This window comes from Podarcis filfolensis, assembly GCF_964270895.1.
Source record: "Podarcis filfolensis genome assembly, chromosome: 6".
Taxonomy (NCBI): Eukaryota; Metazoa; Chordata; class Lepidosauria; order Squamata; family Lacertidae; genus Podarcis; species Podarcis filfolensis.
This window is the reverse complement of record NC_139609.1, coordinates 34,260,363-34,275,819: the sequence shown is the minus strand read 5'-3', so window position 1 is coordinate 34,275,819 and position 15,457 is coordinate 34,260,363. Positions and strand designations below refer to the sequence as shown.

The window sequence follows — 15,457 nt, the reverse complement described above, 5'->3', positions numbered from 1 at the left end:
AAATAATAGAAAATAATTATTAAAGAGCATTAGAGTGCCCCACCACCATGACATAGTTATTTACTTACCTTTATCAAAAATAAGTTTTGCTCGTCTACTGTTACGCTTTCGGTTTTTGAATTCTCTTTCAAAATTCCCAAGGCTTGTAGTATATTGGTCCCAGGATATATCTGGCAGCTGAACAACTCTCTGTGGATATGGAAGCCCTACATCAACCTGAAAAAGTCAAAATTAAGAAGAAAAGAGTTCACAAATACACACAAAGCACACTTTCAAATGATGCAGTATGAAACTAATATGAGCCTGTTTTAAAGTAAGCCATGTTTTACTGTATTTCCACATTTTAAAAGGAACTCGTCCAACAGTAATACACAGGAAAGCGTATAAAATATGTAGGGGAATGGGAAATGATGGCTTGTTGGAGGTCATGTTTAAAACAGTGACAGTCATCTCCTCTTACTGTCTTTTGTTAGCTAAATAGAAACCATGATTTCCCATCAAATTTTAGTCTGTGCGCAAATATAGCATATTAAGAGAGACAGGGAGGAGACCAGGAAATATAAATTAAAGAACATACCACAGTTGGTCAAAAACATCTTCAGAATGTGTGTGGATATTTCCCTCTACAACTCACTCACTATATGCTCTTCCCTTAATAATTCAATTGTAATCAATGGCAGTATGTTCCACAAAAACATCTACAGACTGGCCTGAAACAGATACTTCTGCTTTCTCATGACTGCATCATATAGCTCAATTGCTAGTTCTCTTTGCTAGGACATCTAAACTTTCTCTGCAAAATCAGAAGTAAATTAACTGTCAATGACAAGCAGGAGGAGTTACAAAGCTGCAGCATACGTTCAACTAGGGGCGGCAAATGACCCTAAAACAGTGTGGTGGGACATTAGTGTGAGCATGCAACCTATTCCCCACCTGCAGACAGCTTTCAGTGTGAGCCAAATCCTATGCATGAACACCTGGTCACATGGAGATGTTGTGTTTTTCTCTTCTGAAGAAGAGAAGCCTTCTTCAAATGTTCAGTCTAAATATGTGAAGGCAAGGGGAGGAGGAAGAGACTAGGGGTCTGTACCAACCATTACCCCAAAATCCTGAACCATGTCAAGAGTACCCATTCCCACCACAATCGTCTTTTTAGCCTTTAGCACAGAAGTTTGTAAGGGGCTTCCATTCAGGAACCTTACAATCGGGAACCCTGATAATATCGAGTTCCTGGTTGGGGGAAGGCTTCTAAGCACATTCAGCTGAACATTTCTGCAAGTTCACTGCAGATCAGTGTGCTAAACACAAGGTCAAGAGTAGAGGAATGAGGGCCAGCAAACATGCCTCTGGCCTCCTACGCTTTTTGACCTTAGTGTGCCCAGGCTGTAAGAGGGCTTCGTAAGATCAAGAGTGAAGGGCTCAGTTTACACTGAAAGCTATCTGGAGAGGGACATGGATGTGGGAGAGGGCATAAACTCCATTTTCTACCACAATGTTTCAGTGTCACCCCTGGGTGAATTGTAGCTGGGATGTTAAGGGGCCATTAAAAAACCCAACAACAACAAGCACTGGCGCTGTCTAAAGCATGAAAGGATATGGAGGCCACTGAACATGTCACTGATGGTTAAAGGATGTATAAAGTTAGGAGAAATGGCTGCCTCTGCCCCTCAGTTACGGAGAGTGGTGGCTTTTATAGACAGCTTAATTGAAACTGCCAAACAAATTGGGAGTTGGGCACAGTATGGAGAACCATTTCATACCTCGACTACCTGAGTGCATGGGAGGCCCTGAATCAGAAGAACCAGCCCCAAGTGGGGAATTTGGGAAAAGACAAGGGAAAAAGAATGGAAACTCTTGCCCTTACCTATTAGATGTGACAGGCCCTCAACCAACATTACAACCTCATTACAAAATCTTCACAAACACAGTTTTGAACAAACAATGTAGTTGAGAACGTAACAGACTCAATAAGCTCTAATTGCCTGTGTCTTATAGAAAAACCATGTTTTCCCCTAATTCTACCATTTACACGCACTTGTCTGCAGGAGATGAATTATTCATTATCAAACATCTCTCAGGGGTGCTTAAAAATTCCCACTGCAATACCTTCTTTTGGAGACTTTCCACAAATCCAATGGGATCTTTCAGCGCTTCTCTCTGGTGTCTGCCTAAACTCTCAAGATCTTGAACTGCTTGAGTGCGCTGAGCCTCGAGTACCGCAATCGTCTGTAACAGTCTCTGATAACTACAGAGACAAAGGGAAACAACTCACTACAGATTTCTATGCACAATAACCAAAGCAAAAGGAGGGGGGAAACCCCAAAACCTCAGCACCCAGCACACTTATCTGAAAGACTCAAACAAAGCATATTATTTTAAACAAGACTGCATATATTAAAAGTAATTTGTTAAGTGCGCCAACAGAATGTGTATCAGAAGTTCTTTTAATCTGAAATAGTGGTAGGATTGACTGCTTTACAGAAATGTCAGCAAAAACACATAACAAGTATAAAAAAACTGGATGCTGAGTAAGCCACAAAACAATGACTTTTTCTTCTTGCTGCACAGTATATTTCTACCTACCACTATAAATATGGTTCCAACATACTAGACTAGTATCACCCTGATACCTGGACAAAGGAAGTATCTAAGTATTTATCGATCTATCTATCTATTGTAGTCAATGAGGTTAATCAAAGTTAATTTTCCCCAACTACCACAAATATACCACAAAACCTTGCCTGCCAAAAGGTTTTGGCATAGCTAGGGGGTGAGGCAGACTAAGTGAGCAGGCACTGGGCAGGCTGTGGGCTGAGCCCCATCTGAAAGCGGTCCAAGGTCTACTGCAGGTCTCAGTCCACTGTTTGTGTTTCTTTTAATGATAAAGCAGCCTCAGGACAGAGCCAAGGCTCTGTTATACACATTTGCATGGATGGTATAGTTCACTTTTCAGTGATGCAATTCATGTTAATATCTTATTTATACTGAAAGCTATTATATCTTATTTCTTTTGCTTTGTCTTACCAAAGACATGCCTCAAGTTCCTTCCTATCTGCATCATTAATGGTTTATATCTTCAGTATTATTGTGAGTGTATGTGTTCACACCCACACAAATGCAGAGTTCTGACATGTGTCAGCCCGGACACTGAGGTCCAACTCCGAGGATCTTCTGGCGGTTCCCTCACTGCGAGGTTACAGGGAAACAGGCAGAGGGCCTTCTTGGTAGTGGCTCCCGCCCTGTGGAATGCTGTCCCATCAGATGTCAAGGAAATAAACAACTATCTGACTTTTAGAAGACATCTGAAGGCAGCCCTATTTAGGAAAGTTTTAAATGTTTGATGTTTTATTGTATTTTTAATATTTTGTTGGAAGCCGCCCAGAGTGGCTGGGGAAACTCAGCCAGATGGGCAGGGTATAAATAAATTATTATTATTATTATTATTATTATTATTATTATTATTATTATTATTATTTCCTAAAGCATAAATAATGAGTTCTTGCTTACACTGCTGTCTCACAGAAAGAATAATTCTTTTGCACTGACATCTTAAGAGTTCATACATGTTCACAGGATTTATTTATTTTTAGCAGAAGGAAAGCATTGTTTTTGCTTAGCAATACTATTAAGCACATTAATAAAAGCAGTACTTAACTGGCTTAATAGGCACAAATCCCAAGAGGATAAATGTTTTTCTAACAATATGTTAGACAACAAGCCTTGCAAATACATATTCACAGAGGGTAGCTGCTTTTTATAGTTTATACAAACATATACAACTCCTGTGTGGGCGGGCCTGAATAATTATGACACTGAAGCAACAGGAAAAGAAACTTAAATGTGCATAATTGTTCCTATACATAACTGTCTAAGCATATGATAAAACAAACCCAACAAGGAATACATACCTAATGGTGCAAAATTGGAATATTTTCCCATTACTATTGAAAAAAAAAATCAATATATTTACATCTTAGGCTGAATACTCAGGAATCTTAGTGTGTTCATTGTAGCTAGATAAACATGAAGTGCGTCCAGCTAGAAATGTTTTATGCAACAATTTGATTTCCATCTCATGTGAGAAGAAATATGCTGACATTTGAATGGCTTTCCCAGACAAGCTACTGGGCAAGTCTTTGCCAAGGGTAGTTAATTTAAATAACTGAATGAATTCCTAGTATAGGCATTCACTTCCTTCCATAGCGAGAGCAGTCAACAGGAAAGGAAAAAGTGAATCACTAATGGGAGATCCTGAAGTTGTCTGAATGTAGGATATGCCTCATTATCACATTGGACACAGAAGAATGAGAAGAGGGGACTAAGAAAAGAACGCAAAAAATAGCCAGTTCTGGATTTCCATATGAGGTCCAATCCTTATGGAAACTACTGTCTGACAAGGTCTATATGGGAATTCATGCACAGCCTCTCTACATGCACATTGATTAGTTACTCACTAATATTTGCACAGGGGTTTTGCACACAGGGATTCTGAAAGCAATCTTAGAAGTAATACCGACTTCTATGATTGCTTGTTATACCACAGTTCTCAGGTCTAAGAACCCATGAAATGAACTAGTAAAGATCTCACATATGTTTTGCATTTTTAAGTCTTCTAAATATTTGAAAGATCATATAGTCCTTTTTTAACAGTCAAAATTCCGACATAGTTTGCAGTAGAATTAGTTTCTCAGCTGACTTAGTTCAATAAACTATTTTATGCGATTTATATTTAAGCTGCTGTGGGTTAAGCGGTCTATCATGCCACTTTATTTTTACAAAGCAATCCGTAAGTCCAAATAATTAAAATCTGTTTATAATTAGTCATTTTCATTATACTAATAATTTCAGATTGCCCCAAGGGCAGATAGAAAATGTGTTTACTTCCTAGAGCCAAAGAAGACGCTGAATCTACACAGAAGCACAAGGCTACATACCCAGTAGGCACTCATACATGAGCCAGGGGACTCCTGAACTATTTATTGCCACAGTGCTTCCTTTAAAATGTTCTTACACTGCTGTCTACTGTTTTGTGGGCCCAGGCACAGTGAGGCAGAGGTGGAGTGCACAGACAAAAGAAAGGGAACAGGAAACACATGCTGGATTCAAATTAGGCCACAACTTTAATGATTACAGATGCAACTGGTTCAGCATAGGCATTGGGCATGTATTGCAAAGATCAACCAGCCTGCCTGCTGGTTGATGAACCATTGAGGTTAACAAAAAATTAGAGGTCCCCCTGAAGTGGCTACCACATATGGAGAACCCCTAAGTGATCCCCAATGTGGTGTGGCAGAAGAGGAAGATTGAAGAAAAGTGTGAAAGCATCTCTGTGAGCAGAGATTTTCCACAATCTTTCCCCTTCGTCTCCCATACCACATCCAACCCCATTCAGCAGAGGAATTGAGAAGCCTTTTCAGAAGACTGTCTGGGAGAGGATGGGGTGGAAAAGTCACTTTCCACCTCACCCACGGATATATCTCTGGATCCACCCCAAATATACCGTATTTTTTGCTCTATAAGACTCACTTTTTCCCTCCTAAAAAGTAAGGGGAAATGTCTGTGCGTCTTATGGAGCAAATGCAGGCTGCACAGCTATCCCAGAAGCCAGAACAGCAAGAGGGATTGCTGCTTTCACTGCACAGCGATCCCTCTTGCTGTTCTGGCTTCTGAGATTCAGAATATTTTTTTTCTTGTTTTCCTCCTCCAAAAACTAGGTGCGTCTTGTGGTCTGGTGCGTCTTATAGAGTGAAAAATACGGTACATTCACACAATCATATGGTAAGTATTGAATACTAGTAACCTCATTAGTATTCTAAATAAAATTCTTTTTTCACCCTAGGTAAGGTTTCCAATCTTACAACTGTAACACAATTAACTTTTTTGCCAACACAAAAGCTAACAAACTTAATCTCAAAACATTATTTTGAATACATATATATTATGCCATTCCACCACACATCTGCCACAGGTGGCTCACATAACAATTAAATACTAATGCAACTGAAATGAAGTTTAAAATACAAAATACTTAACTCATTACAACTGCCTTTTTTCTTACGAGAATCAAAATCCTGTCAACACCAAAAAAGAACCATACATATGTAAGGACTGCTATGAAATTGCATGGACTCATAAAACTACTCCTATATTATCAGCAGCACAACTGAATTCTATGCTTCACTTTCTGATTCATAATTTATGTAGGGAAATATCACAAGAGGACATTTAAATAAGTCTTTTTTCTGTATCATCATGATAACAGATGATAGATGAAAAACCCATAAAAAGAAAGCTAAACACTATCTCCAACAAGTAAATGTTTCAAAAATTTTCTTCATACTGACAGTATGAAGTTAATCTATCAATGGCAGAACTGAATGCCCATTTTTATAAACCTCTGCTTCTCTAGTCAAGAAAAATAAGATTCTCCTTATTCAACATTAACTAACAGAGTAAAGGTAAAAGGTAAAGTACCTCTGGACAGTTAAGTCCAGTCAAAGGCGATTATGGGGTGCGGCGCTCAGATAAGACTCTATACTGTTAAAATATTCATACTTCATAAATCAGAAGTTAGAGTATAACCTGTTTTGAAAATGCAGCATATGAATGTCTATTTTTATTCTTATGATGAGACCAAGCGTATTATAAATTTAAAATGGAACAAACATAGCATCTTTTGTAATATACTAACAGGCTAATGTGACAGATTTAGTGTTTGTTCTGATAAAGCACAGAGGTGGCTTACTTAGAACATAAGAGTCATGAACTTCCTGCATAAGTTTATACAAGGCACGTCCTGTATCTCAAGGGAAATGTTTCATTATTTTTTAGTTGATTCTGCTATTTCAAACAATTATTTTGTTTCCTGCTGTGGAATCACATTATTAATTGTGTATACACTAATTATTTATTTAACACACTTTAAAACCCAGACTGGAGAACAATAAGCAACGACAGCAAGGTAAAACAGAAAATACAATTTGTGGAGCATTTTAAGAGGATGATAATCCACTGGTACCAGGACAGACATAGTGTTCCTGATCCCTTTACCATGTTTGTGAGACTGAAAGCTCCCAGTAGGCTCATTCACTTCTCACACCATCTTCTTTCACACCAAAATCCCTTCCCTCATTCCCTTTTCAGATATGACTATAGTGCAGTTTCAGGTTGCATTCATGATAATAGCAACCATGGAGAGCTCAAAACAAGAGATAAAAGCATACACATGATTAGAAGTGGGATGTTAGAATTAACACCAGTATAGACGTAATTCTGAAAAGAGAAGTGAGGGGAAGTTGCACACAAGTGGTAAAGGTATGTAGAAGCCATACCATAGTTAGAAAACCAATAACATTCTGTCTGCAGTCGGTTTTCAAAATTTAGTAAATATATATCAGTTCCAGTATTTTCCAGACAATCATTACTGGTTATCGGAAAAATAACCCTGTTAAATGCATGTCTATTGAAGAGACATTGCAAATTGGGCTAGGCTGGGTTGGGAGCAGAGCTCAAGTCCAGGTGTGATTCTGTCAGTTTTGCTCAGGAGGTATTTAGACCCAAACCCTGGAATAATGCTCCACTCCAGCACCAGCACTTGTAAACAGGAACAACTGGAAAAGGTGTTTAAAAGTTATATGAGCTGGTGAAGAGCAGAGCTCAATTCCAGGTGTAGTGGTCTCTCTGAACTAAAAGAAATTTAGAGGATGATTCAGAATATAGAGAGCAGATATATAACCATCCAAACCAGGCTGCTGATCAAGGAAACATATTTTATGAGATATTTGCTATTCTAGTCTTTTAACAGTTTAGTCGGCAAACTAAGTTGGACTTGCCTTTGGGAACTTTTAGTAGACAAGTGGAATAAGAATCAGTAATTATTAGTCACATGATAGATAACTTATTCCAAAGCTTTTTGCCTATGAGAATATTGGCTTCATTAGGCCCAAACGGAGAATCCTGCCCTCCCAAATTATTTAGTTCTGTTATTGCATTTTGTTCATTTACTGATGAGAAACAAAGTACTCTGAACATGTTTAAAACCATTATCCTTTTTATTACTTCATGTGTTTCAAAGTGAATTCTGGCACACACGATTGGGTGTTCTAAAGTTGGGGTTATTGGGAGGGGGAATCTTTGAAATTAATCCAAGAATGAAATGAAGTAACAAGTCTTCTTCAATTTGTTATTCTTTACACATACACACACACAAAGTTATTTTTACAAAAAAAGGGGGGGAAAGAAAGCATCTTTTTTCCATCTAGAGGAAATAAAATCAGAAAAAAAGGATTTGGCCATAAAAAGTACACACATTTTATTATTTTTGCCTTCTACAGAGCAGCCAGAGCTGTTGTAACCAAAATATTCCAAAAATTATTTATGTATAAAAAATACTTCTATAGTGATTTCATTAAAAAATATCAAAGCAGTTTACAACAATTATATCTATACAATAAAAACCATATAAAAAATTAAAATCACAGATAATCACCTATTACAAAAGATATATTCTTAATGGTCTTCCTAAGCCTAGTGACATAGAAAAGTTTCCAGCAAATGTTTAAAGGCTAAAATAAAAGGTGCCTGCTGAGATGCCTATGAGATATTAATCCCTATGTATCTATGAAACATTCTAAAAAGCAGCAACCTACCATTTATCCAACCTTTCAAACAATTCAACAATATCCCATTTCTGGGCAAGGTATTAGAGTGTATACTGGCATCTCAGGCTCCAGGGGTTTCTGGATGAGATGGAATACCTAGATCAATTTCAATCTGGTTTTAGGCCTAGTTATAGGACAGAGGCGGCTTTTGACATACTTCCCTTGTCCAATTCCCAGTGTATGTCCCAGTTGGTTCTGCTGAACCCTCCTGGGCCACCTTAATGGGATGGGATTTGGAGACACTGTTCTAAACTGTCTTGGTTATAAACTGGTGTGCCATCAGTAATGGAACTTAATCCAGACAAGACAGAGGTACGCGTGATCAGTCGGAAGCCAGAACAGGGAATATGGATTCAGCCTGTACTGGATGGAGTAACACTGCCCTTGAAAACTCAGGTTCACAGTGTGGGTGTGCTTCTAGATTCAGTCCTGAGCCTGAATGCCCAGGTGGCCAGATGTGCATTTGCACAGTTAAAGCTAGTACACCAGGTGCACCCACTCCTGCAGATGTCTGATCTGGCCACAGTAAGACACACACCTTATTTACATTGTGTTTGGATTACTGTAGCACACTCTACGTGGGGCTGCCTTTGAGAAGTGCTCATAAACTCAAACTGGCCCAAAGAGCTGCAGCCAGGCGGTTAACAGGGGCCGGTTATAGGGAACATATGAGTCCCTTGTTACAATAACTCCACTGACTACTTCCAGGCACTCGTCTGTTTTCGGACACAATTCAAAGTAGCTGGAGTAAGGGTTAGGTCAGCAATAAACCACTGGTGTCAGTAAAGTTAGCTCCTTATTCAAATAAACCAAAACAGCACAGGCCTAGTGATCACAGCTACCCTGCCCAAGAGGCCTTGCCCCAATGAGGCAGTTGCAAGGACTAAAGGTCCCCACCTTCCCATTGCTCCCTAGGCTCCTCCACTGGTTACTTCCCCAGCAGCCTAAAGCTTTGTCAACTTGTCTCTCTTTGCCGTGCCCTCTTCATTTCTCTGCATGTTCTGGGAGACCAGGGGGATAACTATTATCTTTTATGTTTTTAGCTTTCTACCGGTGTATTTTTTTCTGTGTTGCTTTAATTTGTGTAAACCACCTTCAATCCCAGTCTGGGAAGAAAGTGGGGTATAAAAAAAAAAAATCAACAAAAAAGGTATACCGGTAAACACACAAATCCCTTGGTGACAGCACAATCATCAGATAGATATACAAGTACCAGCTTCACCAAAGACAATGCTTTTGGCTTGGAACAAATATTCAACTTTTATGTGTTGACTGAACATGTGCCAAACAAAAACTAAAGTTTTTTGTAAGGTGCAACACTGTTCTTTTAAAAAATAAACATAAATCCAACTTCACTTAGTCAACAACTGTTAACCACTAAAACATCTCTAGCACACAAACAAGGTTTGATATGGCCTTTCAGTCCACATCTGACTTCCAGCAGTTCATTTCCGTTTCAAATTTATGCATTCACTGAGAAAAGATCACAGTGGGGAAACATCCATTTACAGAAAACGTAACTTAAAAACAAGGTCAAGCTGTGAATATGTTTCAAATTTTTTTGAGGAAAAATAAACTGCAGCCAATTGTTGTTATTGCAGTTATTTCCAGAAAATGTTAACAGGAAAAAAACACTATTCTAACCCAATTGCTTTTATTCAAAGCACATTATCTAATTCCAGCAGTAAAAACATCCATTTTAAGTGATGTGACTCCAAAAGTAATAGTACAGTCACTGATCCCAGAGATGAAAGACAATCATTTGCTACTTCTGCATCACAATGTCCAAAGTTACAACTGAATGTACAAAACCATATTTATTGCTAGAAAATTATCATGTTTCTCTGTTCATCAGAAAATTAGCCTTTTAACTGGCCTTTAATACTTTAGCTACTCAGTACCCAGAATGCAACTAAATAAACAGTGACAAAATGTTTAACTCCAAGAATAGGAAGACTATTCTTAACATACTCCAAATCTCAAAAGTACATATTAATTCAAAGTAACTTAATATTTCTTGTTGCATAAACAAGGTCTTGGGTTATCTACATATTTGACTACTCCATTATACAGGGGCTATCATTTAAGATCCAGAAGCTGAACTTCTCTCTCCCAGCCCACACCAACTGTCTAAACCACTACTGATCTAGACCACAAAGCCTAGCACACTTTGCTACTTCATCAACTTTGCTACTTCATCAGCCTCCTGTACCCAGCAAAGGCCAAATGTGGGCAGGGGGGCGGTTAAGAATAATTCACTGTTGGATGTTTAGCTGTTGAGGATTCACATGGAAAAGCACTATCTATATACCTTGAAGGTTATATGCAGTTCACAAACCTTCCCAACCTCCACCTGTCAAAATGACAAGCAATATATTTATACAGCTAATAATGTATTAAACCTAACTGATGAACCATATTATGAGAGGGATTCATATAAGAAGCCTGATCAGCAGAACTTCTGCTTGCACAAATGGGGACTTCCGCTTGTGCAGTGGGGCTCCCCCCCTCTACACCCCACTGAATGCATCCCAAAATTGACTTGTGGAAGTCGAAGAACGCCAACAGCGCACAGGGAGAGGAGAGAAGGGATTGTTTCATCTGTGCAAACTGAAATTCACAATGCTGAATTCCATGCAACATTACTAGATTTTACAGATGACAGTAAGTTTAGAAACTGCTACACAGTAAGTTAGCAATGTAAACCAGGTTAATTAATTTGAAGCTTATATAAACTAATCTCTTTTGCAATACTGTGTAACTGCCATAACTCACTGACAATTTATACACTCTGCTATGTACACTAATATCACTATTCTACAGACTACATTGTATTTAGCATACTAATAAAATGAAGTTTTCACTCAAACGTTGTAACAAAACCTGAAATGTAAAACTCTAATTCTGAAATAGCTTTCAAAAACAAAAACAATGAAGTTTTACACTGCAATTCTATACATGTCTACTCAGCAATAAGACCCACTGAGTTCAATGTGGCTTGCTTCTAGATAGATATAAGATTGCAGCCTTAAAGTCAACTTCCTGCTATATTCTCACACTAAAATAATATACTTAAATCATAGTTCTTGCAGAATTCAAGTGTATTCTAAAGAAAACTATTATTTAAATGAAATTACACTAAGGCAGATGTAATAGTATTTGAAAAACTAGGGGCTTGAATAACAAACAAAAAGCAGAATCCATGGTTACCATAGTTACACATACTCTTTGTTGTGTTTCAATGCCACATGATCTGATTCAAAGAAATACACATCAGGCTCTTCCTCTTCCTCTTCTGCAGCATGAAGGTTGGCACTCTCTTTGGCAGATGGTAGGGATCCAGTAACAAGTCTAGCCTCTGGGGGTGGTTTACTTAGTCCTTCATCTATATATTCCCCGGAATCGCAACTTCTCTCCTTCTCATTCAGAACAGTATCTGTGTTTACAGAAGACCCATTGATATTGGTAATACTTGATTCTACATTCGTTTCAGCGGCACTGTGATTGTTCTCCTCAAGCTGTCCATTTTCTCTACATGGAGAGTTATGTTTAGTAGGGCTACCTTTTGCTGTGCCCACCCTCCATGGTGATGTTCTGAGTGTGTATCTGTGTTCTTGAGGTTCTGACACAGATGCAATTTGAGTGGAAACACAGTCCAAAACAGAAACTGATGGTTCAGGTTCACCTGAGACTGATGTACTGTCATGACAATTGCCCAGGTTGCTGTTGGTTTTTTCAGACTGTTCTTTTGAGGCACTGCTATCACCCACCACGTCTACTTCCTCCTCAGAATCCCTTAATAAAGGTGACTGGATTTCAGAAGAGGACCCCGTACCCGTACCTGACTCATGTGCCTGATTAGTAGTTTCCTCAGGCAAACAGTTGTTTAATTGTTTGTGGTCCTCTAATGTTAACTGTTCTTGTGAATTTGTGCAAGGCACACTGTGGTCAACAAAACTGTCCTCTTTATTTCTGTTGAGAAAAAATGATGAGTGGGCCAATGCATTTCCATTTTCTGCAACATCTTTTTCCTTAGATGAACAGGAAACAACATTGTTTTGTGCAGTAGTCCCATCAGGCTGACAGTTGTCACACTTTGCATCAACTCCATTGACAGTCTGACAACCTGCAAGTTCTTCGGATACTGAGAAACTGTTAATTTTTTCTGCACAAGCATTCACTTTTTTAACTTCCCTTTTATCACTATCGTCCAATATAAGACATCGACAAGCTCGTTTAGCTCCTGGAGTGACTGCAGCATTGTCTGGTACTGAACTCTTGCGTTCCAATCGTTCCTTCCCTGTTTTAGAGGACAACACTTCTTCTGAACTGTTTTGTCCCTCTGAACGCAAGCAGCGCTTAACTCGCTTTAAAACTGGTGAATGAGGTTCCCCTTGTTTCTTCTCACAATTGTCCACAATTTGTTTCTCAACACTATCCTTTTCTGAAGCTGAGAGTCCCCTCTTTCGAGGGCTTACCCATGATTCCCTAGAACTTTGCTGCTTCACATCGTTACTTCGTGCACTGTTATTTCCCTTTTGAGTCTGCAGAGATTCTGATTTCTTCTTTGGTGATCTTGATCTTACTTGTGGAAGAGAAGAAACTTCCTCTGGATGAGCGATGCTACGATTTCTTAAAGTTCGGCCACAAAAATTTTCATCCAAACCATTTAACCCTACTGTTGATCTTGTGACACGAGTAGATCGAGAAGCAGCCATACTATGGCAAGTCCCTAAAGTATGTTCCTCATGATCCACTCATTCCGAAACCTTCAAAGAAAGGTAAATAAAACAATGAGAAAAAGCATTGTCTGTAGTAGAAAATATGCTAACATTTCAATTTTATGGCTAAATAAGGATCTCTATTATGGTAGTTTCCTTGTGACAGCAGGGCAATCATCTAAATTTCTTAGCATATGTTAACACTAACTGCTCAATATTGACACTACTATTTATATAACAGAGGGTCAGAAAAAAGGTTTTGACACTAAAGCAGGTTTATAAAATGAAAATCATTTTCTTTCAGTTAAGCCAAACAGAAAAGTTACATAAACCATTGTTTCTGGCATTAAATGAACCGGAAGGATTTCTAATGCATTTAAGAGAACATACAAAAAGGTTCTATCTAATTTCAACAGTATTTTTCAATTTATAATTCAAAAAAGGACTAAAAAACTACAACTCAAGCAGTGAATCATCTACTTCTACACTCATAACCCAAAAGGATATCCTACGACTAAAGCAGGAGTTGAAAATTTTGTTCAGAGGCATGTTGCAAACATGCTTATCATTTCTGCTCACACTTTAAGACGAAAGTCAATTACTGTACTCATCTCCCAAGACAATTTGTTCATTTCAAGCAAAACCACAGTGATGGCTTTCATCATTTGACTGTAGAAAAAAACAACCCGTGAAAGTTGTCTACTCTTATGGCTCAGCACTGAGTCAACCAATGCACTCTGGACCAAGTAAAGGGGATAAGCATATGGATATAAATTTGTCTAATCAAAGACAGTCTGCTTGAATTAACTGCTAATGCTAAGCTTTTAAAAATGTACAGGAATATATTTCACAATTCTTCACTTTATTCACAACTAGAATCTCGTCCACTAATGATAGGGTCTATCATCATCCCTAAAAGTTGCATCAGGTTTTACCTTTGGGGATAAAAATTCCCAGGCTTCAAGTATGTTGGAACTGGACTACATGATTCCTGACAAAGACCTGGTGGGTTCTTAAAACAGAACCTCACAGTCATCTCTCCTATGCTTGGTCCTTATGTTAACTCAGTGGCATGTGACTCCCTGTGCCTATGAGTCCTATGCCACTGGTGTAATATAAGAAGCCTAAGACCATGTGGGATATGCTATCACTTCTCTTCCTTGTGCCAAGGTCAATCCTTGGAAAACTGAATTAATGCTTGTGTCAGGAGGAGCTGCTGACAAAAACAAATCAACAAGTCAACAGTGAATGAGTAGAAGATCATATATGCCTCTAATTCAAAACTTGTCTACTGAAACTAGAAATAAAGACAGTGGAAAAATAAAGCAAATGGGGCTAAAAAATTATGCACATTTACTCAGCAGTAAGCCTCATTAAACTTAGTGAAACTTGCTTCAGGGTAATCCTGTAAAGACTGGACTGTTACTATTTTATACCACAGTTTCATTCTAAGTTAAAACTGATAGATATCAAGATGTATTTAATTGATTTGAGTCTCATGTACAAATCAACTGCACTAAAAACCAAAGTTAATGGATGAAATAATTTAGCAGGATAAGACACAATCATAACCAAATGGAACATCAAGATTTTTTTTATAAAAAACCTAGGAGAAACTAGGACGGGATTCTAAACTCCAGTGACTTTGATATCTTATGGAATAAGATGGTAGTCTCTGCTTCATTTTCAGAAGGTTTTATAAGCTAAATAATATAAACATATTAAGCAACAGAGAGGCTCCCTAAACCACTTATAAATACTAGAATTATAAGAATTTTGGAATAATAGTGGAAGTAACTTATAAATTTAGGGAACATGGATCATGGATCTGTACACAGACATAAACAAAACCAAATTCTAATGCAAAATAAATTATACCCACTTCTAAATTGTAAAAATTGTCCAAGTGTTAAAGTCATTTCCTATTTTTTCCATTAAAGAGATGGACTGCTGGGAAAACAAAAGTTGAGGCTCATGATTTTGATCTATGTGATACAACTACTCTCATATCCTTTTTCAGGAGAAAAAACTGTGATAAATTATGTCCTTTTAGTGGGAACAAAGTAGGCCCTACAA

General features: G+C 38.1%; 1 protein-coding gene across 18 annotated transcripts in view; it reads right to left on the bottom strand.

The window, feature by feature from the left end:
• Positions 1–15,457, bottom strand: part of ZZZ3 (zinc finger ZZ-type containing 3) — a 46,280-nt gene that overhangs the window by 16,057 nt on the left and 14,766 nt on the right. For all 18 annotated transcript variants that reach the window (XM_083620916.1, XM_083620930.1, XM_083620933.1 and 15 more), the window contains 3 exons: positions 11,886–13,429; positions 2,107–2,245; positions 69–216 (listed from right to left, as the gene is read on the bottom strand). In XM_083620916.1, coding sequence (XP_083477042.1) covers positions 69–216; positions 2,107–2,245; positions 11,886–13,378 — 1,780 coding nt within the window. In that variant the 5' untranslated portion in view covers positions 13,379–13,429. The remainder of the gene's footprint in view (positions 1–68; positions 217–2,106; positions 2,246–11,885; positions 13,430–15,457) is intronic.